Genomic DNA, 16,450 nt, shown 5'->3' on the forward strand with positions numbered 1-16,450 from the left:
AAAATGAGAAAAATTTGAAAATATAAATTTTAGCTTCTTTACATAATAAAATAACGAAATGAAATGGGTTTACAGTGTAAGTCGGGGACGATCATAAACGATGGAGGTGGGTCAGATAAATGAAATGGGCCCCAATCAATAGAGAGAATACTAACGAAACGAGGCCCAAAACGAAATCATGATCCAACTCGTAGAAAGACAGGTTTGAGGTAAGCTGACATAGCCTATTGGGGTTATTAACTAGCCGTGGGAAAAAAACTGGAACCGAATCTAACTGAAATACACTAAACGGAAACCGAACCAAAACCCTCAAAAAATATCCGAATGGTTCCTATATTTCAATATTCGAATTAGGGCTGGGCATTCGGGTACCCATTCGGGTTTCGGTTCAGTCCATTCGGGTTTCGGGTTTTTGGGGTCAAAGATTTCAGCCCCATTCAGATATTTCTAAATTTTGGTTCGGATCCGGTTCGGATCTTTGCGGGTTCGGTTCGGGTTCGGATAACCCATTTAAAATGTTTTTAAATTTTCAAAATTCATTATATACTTTAAATTTTCAAAATCTATAAGAAAGATAATATATTACATATAAATTTTTATAACATATATGTCAAAATACCTTAATTTAACATATAAATTGGTTTTCTTTGAATATTTGGATAAAGAATCAATTAGATATTTAACTATTTTGGTGTTTTCAGTATACTTTAGCTATTTCAAACATTTACTTTTGATTATTTGCGTATATTTTCCGAGTATTTTGGAAAACTTAAAGGTATCTTATATATTTTTAATATACATTATATATAAAAATAATGTATATATTTAAGTATATAAATTTATTTTGGATACATTCGGGTACCCAAAATATTTCGGTTCGGATCGGGTTTGGTTTCGGTTCTTTAAATACCGAAATTTTGAACCCGTTCGGATATTTAATCAATTTCGGTTCGGGTTCGGTGCTACTTTTTCGGATCGGGTTCGGTTTGGTTTTTCGGGTTCGGATTTTTTGCCCAGCCCTAATTCGAATAATCGGAATTAAATCGAGAACCAAACCAAAAACCGAACGGATAAAATATTCAAAAAAACAAGTTTCAATCTTTTGATATAAGATATAAAATGTCAACAAATCTACTTGGATGCGGGTTGGACAGGAAGAGTGAAACCATTATTACCACTATACAACGTTATCTTTTTATCTACTTTATGATATTATAAATATATACTAGATTTTGATCCGCTCGCCCGCGCGGGTGTACTTCTCAAAATTATATTGCTATTTATTTTCACGTTAATATCAGGGCTAGGCAAAAAAAAATCTGAATCCGAAGAAACCTAGTCGAAACCGATCCGAAAAAAATAGTACCAAACCCTAATCAATTTTGGTATTTAGAGGGCCAAAACTGAATCCAATATGAACTGAAGTATTTCGGGTATCCAAATTAATGTATCTGAAATATATTTATATCCATAATATAATATTTTTAATTTGGTTTAAATACTTGAGAATATATACAAATAGTCAAAGAAAAATATCTAAAATAGTTAAAGTATACTCAAAACACCAAAATACTTGAAAAAATATTGATTATCTATCCAAATATTTAAACCAAACATATTTATATGTTAATTTTATGTATTTTGACATGTTATTAAATTTATATGTAATATATAATTTTGTTTATAGATTTTGATAAAATTAAAGTATATAATGAATTTTAAAATTTCAAAAATAATTTAAAAGGATTACCCAAACCCGAGCTGAACCCGCAAAGATCAAAATCGAACCCTGACCAAAATGTAGAAATATTTGAATGGGACTGACATTTTTGACCCCGGAAACCCGAAACTCAAATAGATTTGAATCGAACCTGAATTGGTATCTGAACGTCCATCCTTAGTCACTATTATATATCATATATGTGTCATCATATAATTAAATGTATTTTATATAACCGTCATATAAGTAATCATATAATTAATACTATTTTATATGTACCATCATATAAATAATTACTTATATTATATTATTTTGGACTTTGTAATGTATTTTTCTTATATATATTGAGAATATTTTTTAATAATAGTCATTGGAAAATGTTTTAGTAAAAATAATTTTTTGAATATATGTGTATTTTTGAATCAATTTTTAATATAAATAATTTTAATTTATATTTTGATTTGAAATATGTACATAAAGTTTAAATTTTTTATGATTATTTTAGAGAAAAACGTTTTTAAGTAAGTATATTGACCCATTTTCGTATATTTTAAAACAGACTCAAATAGATAGTTTCTAATAATATAAAGAACTTTCAATTTTTTTAGTAACATAAGCTAATTACTATTTTTAATATACTGCTGCTATTCAAACGAACCTCCTTCTAAAAATGATATCCATATTTACAAACAAAACTGTTTTTTTTAACTACTATCCATGTTTCCAAACTAATCTTTTAAAAAAAAATGTTATCCATGTTTCCAAACAAATATTTTTTAAAAAACATGTTATCCATGTTTTCAAACAAACATATTTTTAAATTTACTATTCATGTTTTCAAACAATATAATTTATATCTTTGTTTTAATATTATAGATAAAATAGACATAGATTCCCACACAGTTTTAAAAACCGGTTGAACCGGTTGGACCGATCTGACCGTTGATCCAACTATAGTTCTGAGTCAATGTCCGGTACGATTTTGAAAACAATGATAAATATATTATTTTGAGCTAAATGTATTATTAATATATTATGTTGTTTTGGGACAAATTTAAAATCAGTTAAAAAGGTGATCAACTTACAAATATTTTAATTGATAAATAGTTAAATTTATTATTGATATATTATGTTGTTTTGTAATTTTAAAATATTTAATAGTTGATATTATTCTTTTATATACTTTAAATTTATAAGATTGTTTAAAAATTATAAATAATGATGGTTCTCAAAAGTGATTCACGTTGGCATATTCAACATTTTCTTTTTTTTTTTTTGAATAAATCATTTCTTTTATGGTTAGAGAATATTTAGGTAGATAGATAGTTAATGATAATTTTAAATGGATAGTTATTATTTAAAGGAATGACACAAGTTGGTAAATACTAAGAAAAATCAAGGGTTATTTCTCATTTGTACTTCACTTTTAATAGGATAGATAGTATTAGACCACTTATATTAATATGTTAATTAATATATTTTGTATATACTGATTCACATATTAAATGGAAATCCACTGAAACAGAACTCAAACTTCTTAGGAGGGTGTATTCAACCGAGAGTTTCAGGTGATTTGTATTAAAATGATAAATCAACTGTTATTCAAACATGAATTTTAAAAACTCATTTAAAATCCACTGTTATTGAACTTGATATTTCGTAAAGTACTCTGAAATCCACTGTTATTGAAAATATTTTAAGTTGTGGAGTTTTAAAGTTTTGAGTTGATTTTAGGGTGTTTGGGTGGAGTTTCTTAGTTAAAAAATTAAAACTCAAATCTCATTGTTTTAGTTGATATTCTAGAATAGTTTAACAAAAATCACCTAAATCTCTACAACTTATTAAAATCATCTAAAACTCCATTAAAAATCAAATCACTTCAAATGTTAAATTGAATATATCCCTCTTAATGTCAGTGTATTCTCTGTTACGTACCTGTCACATCTCTCAGCTCTGTTTCGTTTCTTCTCAAACTCAAATGTCTTACCCTTTTGAGGGAAAAGATACAGAGAACATACAAGCTGGAGACAGTGAGCGTTATCTAGATAACCCACATGAACACATAAGCAAAAACTTATGTACAAATCAAACTTGTAGTCATGTCCTTTCAGTTTACTGCTCTGTATGCTTTAGTCCATTTCACTTTCTGTGGGTTTCTCTACACCTTGAAGTTCTTGTGGCATTTGCACCTACAGAACTGGATATCTGCAAATGGTAGAAGAAAGATAGCACAAGCTCTTTCTCTTGAATTCAATCAGATTGTTTTGCAAAATTATTATTATCTTTACGTTGGGAAAATCCAAGAGAGGAATACTAAGAAAACCTATCCCCTACTGCCTATATATTAAAGGAGAAATATTTTTAAGGGATTTCCTTAAACGGATTGATGAGGTCGATGACGTGTATTCACGACATGTCTTTATTTCAGAAAAATCTGACGTGTCAACTCGAGAGCGTTTCTCTTCAAAATCATGAAATTAATGCTAACTACAACTTTCCTTTTTGAAAATTTAGCTGCATAATATGTCGATGGAAGAAGCTTTTACGTGAAAAACTACATCTTTCAACTGCATATCGAACCTTAAACAAAAGGGAAAATAGAAAAAGTTTGAGTTCTATGGAAAATCTGGTTTAAGCTAGGTGTTTTTGTAGTCAAAACAGAATAAAACAGAATGGAGTTTTGCTGTTTCAGAAACGAAACACATTGATAGAAAAATTAGGTGGGCGCTTGTATCACCTTCGTGTTGTGATGATAGTTCTTAATGATCAAGTTGATGAAAAGCCAATTGGGTCTAGAGAGTCATTGTGAAAATAGTTATTATCTATCACTTGGAATCATCAAACTCACGTACAATGCCGATGTTCTAAGTCGAAGAGATTATTTGTGAATTGTGATAATAAGATTTAGTTAAGTCAACTTGCAAAGACAAAGGACAAAACTTTGTACTAACATTCATTTTCTGATCTTTCAATTTGCAAAGAAAAAGCTCATAGTATGTTTTTCTACTATCTCTAAATTGTTTCGTGCTACAAAAGTTCTACCCGTTTACACATAGGTTCTCAGCATGTCCCCTCGGTAGCCAGTCCACCCAGAAACTCAAAATGTATAAGATTCTGATCCTGAACATTCAATCCTACAAAGACAAAGCTCTCAAAGATCAGTTTTAAAAGTTTCACCGATTATACAAAGCTTCTACAGGGACATTGTACGTGAGTTTAGCAACAGTGCTCCAATGTACTGTGAGTTAATACATTAGTTAAACCTGGAAAGACAAAGCTCTTACATATCAGTTTTTGTGCTAAACCTTGCCACCCGTTATAAAAGAGAGTATTGTTTAGTTTAGAGTGTTCCATATCAAAATGAACATGCTGCAAAGGTTGAATGATCAGTGTTTGTGCTAGAAATTGTAAAACCTTTGACAATTTCCAACAAACCAACAGATATGTCCTCTCTTAAACAAACATGTCATCTCATGAGAATCAATCATGCAAAATTCAATGTATATAATTAAATATTATTTTTCATATATCAAGGTTTCGCACCAACGTAATTTCATGGTGTAATTATATCAAGGTTTACTTACATTACATACACTATTTCTAGGTTTCAATTGGGCACTGATGACTCAAAACGTTCATGATATGAAGGTGTAATCATCAGTGTACGTTCAAATACATGCCATAAAAATCTTTTATCGTGTTCTCCTCATGAAATTTGACCATGCACAATTTCATGTATCTAATTTTTCTTAATATATATCATGAATTCTTCAAATACATGCCATCTTTTGCAAATTTTAAAATATGACATTTGTAATGATCAAACAATAAGACGCATTAATAACTTATATATTTTATCAGAGTTTGGATTAAAAATATTAAAATAATATGTTAATACTAATAAAAATTTTGATTACAAAAATGCTAATATTTAAAGTAAAATACAAAGTTTCAGGTTTTCGGACCGGTCCTAACCCAAACGGCTTAAGCACAAAATATCCAAAGCTCAAATGGGCTAAGCCCGGAAGGTCCGATTTTTTGGGGCTTATAAAACTAAGTCCAAACCCGGTAATTTTTAGGGCCATGCGGGTTTAGGATGTGGGCTTTGACCCTAATTGACATGTCTATGTTAAAGTAAAGTATTAAAAAAATTATAGAACATGTTTTGTAATAAAAATTCACTTGATGACCACATTACGATTTTTATAGATATAAAAAGTGATAAAAAGTTTAAGTCCAAATCGATCATGTTCATCGTAAATTTAAAATAGATTTTGGTACACAATTTCAATTACAATTACAAATGCATAACCCAACATATAGATATATATGATTATATAAAGAAAACATAACTGTATGCATATTAAAAAAATTCAAAAACATATACATATTTAATTTGTCAATACTATATATTTTTAAATTTTATTATATAAGCTCACCCTGCGGAAAGCGCAGGTCTTATCCTAGCGATTAAGTTAATGGATCAGAATGTGTTTTGGTTTAAAAATTGTTGAATACCCTAAATAAATATGAACCATCATCACTTTCATTTAAAACTTTTGCTACAATAAAAATATAGGATTGGACAAAATATGAATCCAAAAACCCGAACCAAATTCAATCTGAAAAGTAGTACTGAACTTTAACCAAAACTGGTTACATATTCGACCGATTTAAATATTTAGTATTTAGAGAACCGGAACCGAATTCGATCCGAACCAACATATTTCGGGTGTCCAAGTATATTCGAACCAGATATGTATACTTAAATATATTAATTATTTTTAAATTTAATATCTAAAAGAATATACAAAATATATAAGTTATTTTTAAGTTTTCCAAATACCTGGAAATATATAAAAATAAAGTACATGTTTAAAATAGGTAAACAATACTAAAAATACCCAAAATACTTAAAATGTCTATTGATTTTTATTCAAATATTTAAGCTAAACAAATTTTAATGTTACATTTATGTATTTTGGCATAAATTATTCAAATTTATATATTATATATTATTTTTTATTTTTTTAGATTTTATAAACTAAAAATATATATGAACTTTAATTTAAAAATAAATAAATGAGTTATTAAAATCTAAACCGAACCCGCAAAAATCCGAAGCAAACTGAATCCGCAAATATCCGAACTTAACTGAACCAAACTGAACCAAATGATACCCGAATACCCATCTTTAATCAAGCGTAAAAAGTTATCGATAGAAAATAGATATTACTTATAATATTTAAATATATTGCAGTTAAAAAAACTCACTCCGTGCAAGGCGCGGGTTATCATCTAGTATAATAGTAAACAGTTGTATCCAAAGTAAGACCTATTCTTATATGTACGGTTTATGTAAAACTCTAACGTCGTCTTTTGTTTTTTGGGCCATTAAAAATAAACACTATTCAAAAATAAATTATGTATCAGATATGGGAATCCGAATCGAATTATTTTCATAACGCATATATAATATATCGCAGATATTTACTAAGTACTAACTTTGACTTTTCGGATATATTTGTGAAGAATGGATAATGAATACTTTACTTAGTGAGAAATCAAAGAATCAGAGTAATAATGCCAAAAAGGAGAGAAAATCATATTGTTATGCTAACAAAAAGATTGCACTTCAGTATTTATAAGTACTATTACGTAATTTTTTTTTCTTTTTTTCTGGTGTTCCAAAAAATTAAAAATAAATTATGTATCAGATATGGGAATCCGAATCGAATTATTTTCATAACGCATATATAATATCGCAGATATTTACTAACTTTGACATTTCGGATATATTTGTGAAGAATGGATAACGAATACTTTACTTAGTGAGAAATCAAAGAATCAGAGTAATAATGCAAAAAAAGGAGAGAAAATCATATTGTTATGCTAACAAAAAGATTGCACTTCAGTATTTATAAGTACTATTACGCGTTACGTAATCATTGTTCTCTGTAGAACTGTTCAACCTCTTGTATCTGTGTATTTCGTGCGAGGTAAAGAGACACTTGTCTGTCGATAATTAAACTATGATCAATTTTCATTCTTTTATCAAAATGGAATGTGAATGATCTGAGGATATAAGTTAGATTCCAAAATTTTGGTCGTGATCTGTTGCAATATTTTGTGATTCTAGCTGCTATTGCTTTTTTTTTAAGTTAGATTCCAAAATTTTGGTCGTGATCTATTGCAATATTTTGTGATTCTAGCTGCTATTGCCTTTTTTTTTCTTTTTGGTATTCTGCTATTTGCTGCTTGTTTGTGTAATTGTGTTTGTTGGTAGTTAAGATGATTTAGAGAATTTGTTTTTTTGATTACATAGTTCTGGAGTGTCTTTTTGAGACTTGTCGATTGATTATTCAATATGTTTTTGCATAATTAAGCACTTGCCAATTTGAAGTTATGGTTGGAGATAAACCAACTACGAGTAATGCACTTGACTATCTAAAGATTGTGAAGAAAACATATCAAGATAAAGTTGAAGTATACGAGTCCTTTCTTGAGGTGATGAAGGACTTCAAAGCTCTGAGGTAACCTTCATGCTAATGATTTGTTTTGCTCCTTCGTTAGTTTCACTCTTACTGGAATCTGATTATATTTTTTATGGTAGAATGGATACGTGTGGTGTCATATTAAGAGTAAAGGAACTCTTTAAGGAGGAAAAAGAACTGCTTTTGGGTTTTAATATATTTTTGCCAAAAGGTTTCGAGATAACCATCGAAGGTGACCAAACTCTACCAGATAACGTTGACTTTGACGAGGCAATTAGTTATATGAAGAAGGTCAGGGTAGGTGCACCAAATTTGCAATGAAGAAAATTATAATTTACAATTTAATTTTTTTTTTTTGTTTTAAGTTTTCTGAGACATTTTTATTTATTATTATTAATATGTATCATTCGATGTGTTATTTTATGGTTTTGCTAAATTTATATATCAATTGATCCGTAGACAAGGTTTCAGGGGAATAATATGCATGCGTACATCTCTTTTTTGGATATTTTGAACATGTACAAGAAGGAAAAGAAAAGCATAGTTGAAATCTACAATGAGGTATATGTTCATATTTGTGCATTGGAACTCTTTTTTCTTTTTCTTTTGTTTAAAATGGTCATTTTCATATTCTTGTCTTGGAGGTGGCTGTTCTTTTCCGGGATCATCAAGATTTGCTCGCGGAGTTTGCCAACTTTCTCCCTCACTATAGATGAAGATGATATTATAGAGAATGATGATTCGTGTATGCAATGCATGTCGTAGTTCGAGCAACCCTATCTCCTATCTGCTTTCCATCTTGTTGACTCTAAATGCAAAATTATAATAGGAATCACTACACCAAAACTTAGAAGATTTGTCATGTCCGAGTTTGTCATCTGCAATTCAATCATCATTGATGAATTTTATTTTCATGCAAACTAATTGTGAACCATCATTATAAGAACCATCATTAGGTTGGGTTTTTCAATTACAAGAAGGATTTAGTCTCCAAGGAATTCATCGAGAAATCTCACTGGCTAATATCGAACTTTATAGTATGATATGGGTGCTCATGTGCCTATAAGATATCATTGGTTTTAAAATTCATTTATCACTGATTCACATGAGTTAGTTAGTCTATAGCTAGCAGATTGGATTACTAGTAAAAGCTTCTTTTTCCATGCGCATGTTGAAAGATGTACTTGGTGCTATTAATTTTATGGAAAATTGTCGAAACGGAACAAAAAAACTGCATGATTGTCTATTTCGTATCAAAACATTTTTTTCTATTTTATCTCACTTTTATCTTTTCTATTACTGAAAATTAATGAAATAAATAGTTTTATGGATCAAAAAATAATAAAAAATATAAACAATTAACAAAAAACACTAATATACACAAAAGGGTATTTTTTTGGTTGAAAAGCTTAATAAATAAAAATTTTAAATTACGTTTTACTAAAAGTAGATTGCGTCTTCTACAGAAAATGAATTAGTAGAAAACAAATTCTAGATTAAACATGTTCATCTACTTTTTTTAGAACGAACAATCTACTTTTTATTAAAATTCTAAATAAGTGGAATATGAATTCTATTATTCGTTATATAGCCATTTTCCTGTGGAATGCATGTTCTACTTTTATGAAGTATTCTTAAGTTTCCGGAATGTGAAATCTAGAATCTACTCATACGTGTCTACATGAGGTAGAAATTGCATTTAAGATTTTTGTCACTGTTCTAAAAAAGTAAAATGTGTTGTAAGTAAAGAAGAGAAGAGAAGAGAAGAGAGGAATTGGTGTGTCTTATTCCATGAATAATGATCTACTTATATAGGATACAATAGCTTGGAGACAAAGCTTAACTTGGAGTGGGGAACAAGTATATCTAGAACTTTCCATATGGACATCACTACAATATTTATAACACTTCCCCTTGATGTCCAATATGTCGAAATGCTTTCAAAACGCCGTAGATGCTGCCTCGTTAAAAACCGAGATTGTAATGCCATAACCGTCTAGAGTTTGTAATGTGTTTGGAATACTGCCTCGTTAAAACCTTTCCATGGTAAACCCAAAAACCCAATGTGGTAAAAACGGGAAGCCATGGATAGGAAAAAGAGTACAGCCGCATTACTTCCCCTGAAATGAACATCACTGAAGGCTTCTCAGTGATCGCATACCAATCTGCTGCATAAGCTTCCTGAGCGTGCATGTTGGTAATGCCTAAGTGAAGAGGTCGGCTGAGTTCTCGCTGGATCTGACTTAGAGTACCTTGACCTCTCCTTCTTTCTGAAGATCGTGGGTGAAAAAGAACTTGGGGAGAACATGTTTAGTCTTGTCACCCTTGATGTAACCATCTTTGAGCTGAGCTATGCATGGCGCATTGTCTTCGTAAAGAACGGTCGGCTCGTCTTTACCATCCGTGATCCCACATGCTGTCCGAATATGGTGTGTCATGAGTCTCAATCAGACACACTCTCTGCTTGCTTCATGGATCGCCAATATATCCGAGTGATTGGATGATGTGGCTGATATAGTCTGCTTGACTGATCTCCATGAAATGGTCGTGCCTCCATATGTGAAAACATAGCCGGTTTGGGACTTAGCACTGTGTGGATCGGACTGGTAACCTGCATCAACAAAATGCTTTCATGATATTCATGGTCGATTAGGATCATATGGTTTATCTCTCTTAGATAAATTCGACCATGAATGTCTTTGTATGTCCATGATCTGTCCGGATCATGACATCATTCATAATCCATCCGGATTATGTTCTTGTCCACTATATATCTTATTCATATCCTTTGACCAAAACTCTTTATGAATTTTTAGTATATGTCCACGGCCTGTTCATGAAGTGGCTATTGTGTTATAGTTTGAAGTTTAATCAAAACTAAGCCACTTTTTGGTCAATAGGACGTTCCTCTCACTTGATGGTTTAGGTCGGATTTAAGACCTAGAGGAACTGGTCGGAACAAGCTGGACGGGATGGATTGGTCGGGACCAATGATGATTAAGGTCGAACTAGGTCGGACATGATCCTAGTCGGTATGGTTCCCTTTGGTCGTGAATCCGATGGATTCTCAGACCATTTGATCAATCTATTCTTGGTACGTTGGATCATAGATCCCAACATTCATATACGGCTAATGATCTCTACTATAGATCATCGTAGTCTCTTCATAGCCTTTCCAAGAATCAATCATCTTAATCATCCTTTCTTTAAGTATAAACACAAGGAATATATTGACTACTATATGGACTGATTTGAAACGTTCTTATAGAACTTTCTACTAAGCATCACTTAGTCTTATCATATCGTGTGTATGCAGCTGCATTTCAGTCCATGAACAACGCAGGAACGATGTTGTTCTATGAGAACTTCTTTCTCATCTTTCAAGGTATCTTATATTACCTTTATATCCAGTGAGATATCCAATGTCTACTACATCTTTCTTAGATGTCCAGATTTCGATATTGGGTAGTAGCATTCACCACATTAGGAATTTATTTCCTTGTTCCTTAGTCCCTGTGAGTATCCTTGTGTGATCAAGCCATTCCATTGAATGCTTTATGTAGCAACATGTACGACCACTTGTTTGTACTTTCATGTTCTACTGCTCACGATTTTCTTTTCCTCACAAGACTCATCTGTTCACTGGTTAGATGGCGTCTCACTTATGTATTTGGCCAATACGCCCATCTCATACATTCTTTGGGTTTAACTCCACGTCTCATTCTATGAGTACTCTTACGTGGGTTAGTGATCCTCGCATATCTCTTATGCTCAAGTGCTTTCTCTTTATCACTTATGAGTGTGTGTATGTGTCGACACTTTATATAATGTTCCATCGCGTTCTATCGCGTTCTAGACATGATACAATCGATTGAGATTTTATTATTATCAGGATCATTGAATACTTTGTAGTTTGCAAGGCTACATTGTATGATACCTGTACCTTAGGACCGGCCGGTCTTATCTCATTGTCTAGTATGGTTTCTCTTTCATGAACCCGAATCTATCATTATGAGCACCTTAACTTTTCTATTCGTGGTTCATTATATATGGAACATTCTGGTCTATCTTGTATAGACTTTTACAGCAACTTGATTATGTCTCTACTAGGACATTTATATAGTGGTGCTAAGCTGGTATGACTTAGTCATTCTTTCGGGTCTGTCTGGCTATCATTCTTTCTTTGTTTATGAACGTCCAATATATATATATATCTGGTCCGAGGATCTTTGCCAAGACTTGGATGGTTAAAACCATTCCACTTTTACTTTCTATTTACCAGCTTATAGCTTTCTCCATGATGTTGGATAGTCGGATTCATCTTGTATGTAATCCGTGTACCTTGGCCACAATATGATCACCTTTGTTTGGCTCATGGTCTCACTGAATTCGTGGGAGAAAGATCATGTTCTCTTATCCAACATATATTCCCGATTTTCATCTCATCCTTAGATGAGGTATTCCATCCTAGATGGCACATAGGTATGTGGTGGTTTATTCATAGACTCTTAGGATGGTCTATATCTGGATTATGACCCTTTATCATCTTTAGACGGGAATATCTATGCTCACTTTATATGGCCTGATGTAACTTATCTTTCATACATGTATTCTTGTGGTGTACCCAAGCTTATAGACTTTTGAAGTCTCAACCTTATAGGTTATGCCTTTTACGGCCAAGCTATAATGCCTTATGGCCTTCAGCCATGCTTATCATGTTCGGGTTTTATAGTATGGTCATGGACCACACGGAGTGTTTATTCTCCCCCTCATGAACATGCTATAAAGTACGTTTGTTTGTCCTCACTTAAACGTAATGCTTGGACGGTCAGCATGGTTTTAGACCATGATACACGAATTTGTGGTCTGGTCATGATCACGGGTTTTGTTCTTACTATCCTCATGATCAGATTATACTTTCGTGTTGCTTGGAACAATGAAGCCTACTGAGTTTCCCTTGTGTACATGTTTCACAACGTGAGATCTTATGGGATAACTCTTTGTGCCTTATTAATCAAGTTCAGACCAGGATGGCTAATCCGGTCATGCCATAAAGTGTATAAATTCGTTGGTGAACCTTACTGGTTACCTAGGCTTTTATGCCTTATCACACCGATCCTTAGCATAGTATTAGATCAGTAGGGAGAATGTAGTCTCGACCTCTTTTATATGTATGCCTTTGGCGATTTTCATAAGCTAAAAGAAACATTTCCTTTTGCTTTGCTCTGCCCATTGGTTTATTATTGAAACCATTTTGATGTGGCTTGTAATGCCATTTCGACCTTTACTCCCTCCTCGACCATGATTGGATCTACAACCACGGTTATTGTGGTATCCTTGTCCACGGCCAGTGGGGATTTTGGGTCTCTCTCAATGGGTCTTAGGTGATAAATTTCGTGCCTCTTAAGGCCATGCCTTAGGCGTGGTGGTCTAGACATACTCTTCTCGAGTTTTCATTCTCATTTGTCAATCAAAAATATTTTTCAAGCAAATCAATCAAGATAAAAGAAAAACTTTTATTAATGCTATGAAATTTGAATGACAAATTATATTTAAAACAAAACACCAAATCATAAGTATGAAATCAGAATGTCAAAAGGCTTAAACAATAGCCGGCCAGTCCATAATAACATCTTGGACATGGCTCACATTTGGTTCTCTATTCAATGAATAAACCAATCTCATCATCTATATGAGTCCACCCGAATTTTCTTTTCTTAGCTTCTTCAGCATCACCGTATATCATCTCACATTGATACTCGGCACTTATCTCCATAACATAGTCGAGTTTGTCGAGGTTGACTTTCCTTTTCTGCTTCTTTTCCTCAAGAGCTGAAAGGTATGAGAGAAGGTCGTAATAGGTTGTGAAACCTTTAGCCTTCTGTGATAACAACACTTCCTTTGAATGGATCGTGTCACGAGTCTTGCTTAACAAGTCATAGTTTGTTATCACTACACCACATAGTTTAAGACTATAGGTGATTCTCATAAGATCAAAGTGATAGTCATCCACGGATTCATAATCCTGGAACCTCAGAGCCTTCCATTCTTTCATGGACTCATCTAGTAATGGCTCGAAGAACATGGTGTTCAATCTCGACCAGAGATCGTAAGGATCGTTGATGTAACTGCACTCATCATACAGATCCTTCACGAGATGCTTTCTCATTATCAAAACAGCTCTACGCCTTTCATATGCAAGGGTATCATTGCCGTATTTGATACACTTCCCAAGTCCTTTAGACTTTAAATCGGCTGAAGTGTTCATCGCCCAATCAAGGTAATTGTCTCCATTGAGATCAAGGGCTGGGTAATCCGAGTGATGGAGTCTCGACATCTGAATCATATCAAAATGATTTGTGTTAGTACATACAATTTCTGATGCCATTAGCTATCCAAGAAATAAAAGGCACTCGGCCAGTATGTAAACAATAAAGCCATATGGCTTGTGTGACCAATGTCATTCGGCTATTACACAATTAAATCACATTGCCAGCAAACAAATAAGAGGGTCATACGGCCAGTTTGCATTCTCTTTAGAAATTTACTTTCTCATAACTCATCCATCACTTAATCAACTTATTTGATTTATAAATCCCTTGAAAATAGTGGGATGGAAGAGTGCATGGTTTAGCCATACCATATGGTATGCTACATCGACCCATGCGATTTAATGGTCTAGTAGTACCATTCGGTACACATCCTCGACCAAATAAAACGGATCGTGATTTAGCTGCACTGTGGTGCGCATCATCCATCACCGGTGATTGTGGATCACCGTGGATCATCGAGGATCACCGTGGATCACCTTGGATCACTGATCATCGTAGATTATCGCGGATCATCGAGGATCATCATGGATCATAGATCAACGCGGATCATCGTGGATGATCACCGTGAATCATAGGTGAAAAATCTAGTTGCACCTGAGGGTGAACATCATCGACCATTGATTTTGTTTTATGGTCTAATCGTACTTAAGAGTACGTATCATCGACCTTTACTTCATATGGTCTAGTCATACCTATTGGTATGCATCATTGACTTAAAAGAAAATCATGGTCTAGCCACACTATGGTGTGCATCATCGACCAAAAGATGTGGAAAACATTAACCTTATGTTTTGTTTGGACATATAGCGTGTCATCCTTAAAGGGGTATCACTTGTTGTCCATACAAAACGAAAGTCATGTAATCACATGCTTTATATTTTAGGATTTAAGGTTTCTTAAAATCAGATTTAAACTTTAAGGATTAGGGTTTAAAATTCAAATCTGTTTTTAGGATTAGGTTAAACATTGACCTTAAATTTTGTTTGGACATATAGCGTGTCATCCTTAAAGGGGTATCACTTGTTGTCCATACAAAACTAAAGTCATGTAAAACTATTAAGGGTTTAGGGTTTTGATTTTAAAATAAACAGAACTAAAATCAACCAAATCAAATCGCAAAATTTTTAAATCGGATTTAAGATGAAGAGAAGTTTGAAACCCGAATTGCTTGAACCACAAGTAAAGATTAGGGTTCTTGAGATCTTACCTTAATCTTTGCCGATATTTTCTCCTTGGTTCCTCTTTTAGAAACCTTAAATAATCAACAATGAAAGTTTCAAAGTTGGATTAGTATGAGATCTAAGAACAATAGAAATCGAAATTAAGAGAGATAAGGAGTTGGCGGCTATTAGGGTTTTGGATGATCTTTGACGGCGCGGCTTGCACTGGGAGGTGACGGCGCGTCTGGAGTCGGATTGATGCGTGGTCTGCGGCGCTGGATTCGTCTCGTCAAGAGCTTCAATTTGATATATTACTCGCCGTCTGGATCCTTACGGTTAGGGAGATATGACGGTTTAAAGTTGCGGCTGAAATTAAGGTTTTTGTGGTCGCTGGATTTTAGCTAGGGTTTAGAGTCTCGTGCTGATAACGTGTTGTAAGTAAAGAAGAGAAGAGAAGAGAAGAGAGGAATTGGTGTGTCTTATTCCATGAATAATGATCTACTTATATAGGATACAATAGCTTGGAGACAAAGCTTAACTTGGAGTGGGGAACAAGTATATCTAGAACTTTCCATATGGACATCACTACAATATTTATAACAAAATGTGCCTTATACGGATAAGAAAATATGTTATTGTGAAAATTAAGGAAATTTCAGTGAAGTAAATATTCTAAAAATATTCTAAAAATATTCTAACTTCTTAAAACGTGTTTTGATCAATTTTTTTTTCAAAATAAATGAT

The 16,450-nt window shown here is 32.8% G+C and overlaps 1 protein-coding gene across 2 annotated transcripts; it reads left to right on the forward strand.

The window, feature by feature from the left end:
* The first annotated feature begins 7,550 nt into the window (after positions 1-7,550).
* On the forward strand, positions 7,551-9,239 carry LOC130494656 (paired amphipathic helix protein Sin3-like 4). 2 transcript variants are annotated; one of them, XM_056991124.1, is made up of 5 exons: positions 7,551-7,719; positions 8,107-8,253; positions 8,334-8,505; positions 8,674-8,775; positions 8,859-9,239. In XM_056991124.1, the coding sequence occupies exons 2-5, from the start codon at positions 8,126-8,128 to the stop codon at positions 8,928-8,930; spliced, it is 474 nt and encodes a 157-aa protein (XP_056847104.1). In that variant the 5' UTR covers positions 7,551-7,719; positions 8,107-8,125; the 3' UTR covers positions 8,931-9,239. The 2 variants fall into 2 exon arrangements, with proteins under 2 accessions (XP_056847104.1, XP_056847103.1); XM_056991123.1 differs by having other exon boundaries at positions 7,557-7,719; positions 8,334-8,511; positions 8,859-9,172.
* Positions 9,240-16,450: the final 7,211 nt, after the last annotated feature.

Source organism: Raphanus sativus, chromosome 7, assembly GCF_000801105.2.
Source record: "Raphanus sativus cultivar WK10039 chromosome 7, ASM80110v3, whole genome shotgun sequence".
NCBI classification, from domain to species: domain Eukaryota; kingdom Viridiplantae; phylum Streptophyta; class Magnoliopsida; order Brassicales; family Brassicaceae; genus Raphanus; species Raphanus sativus.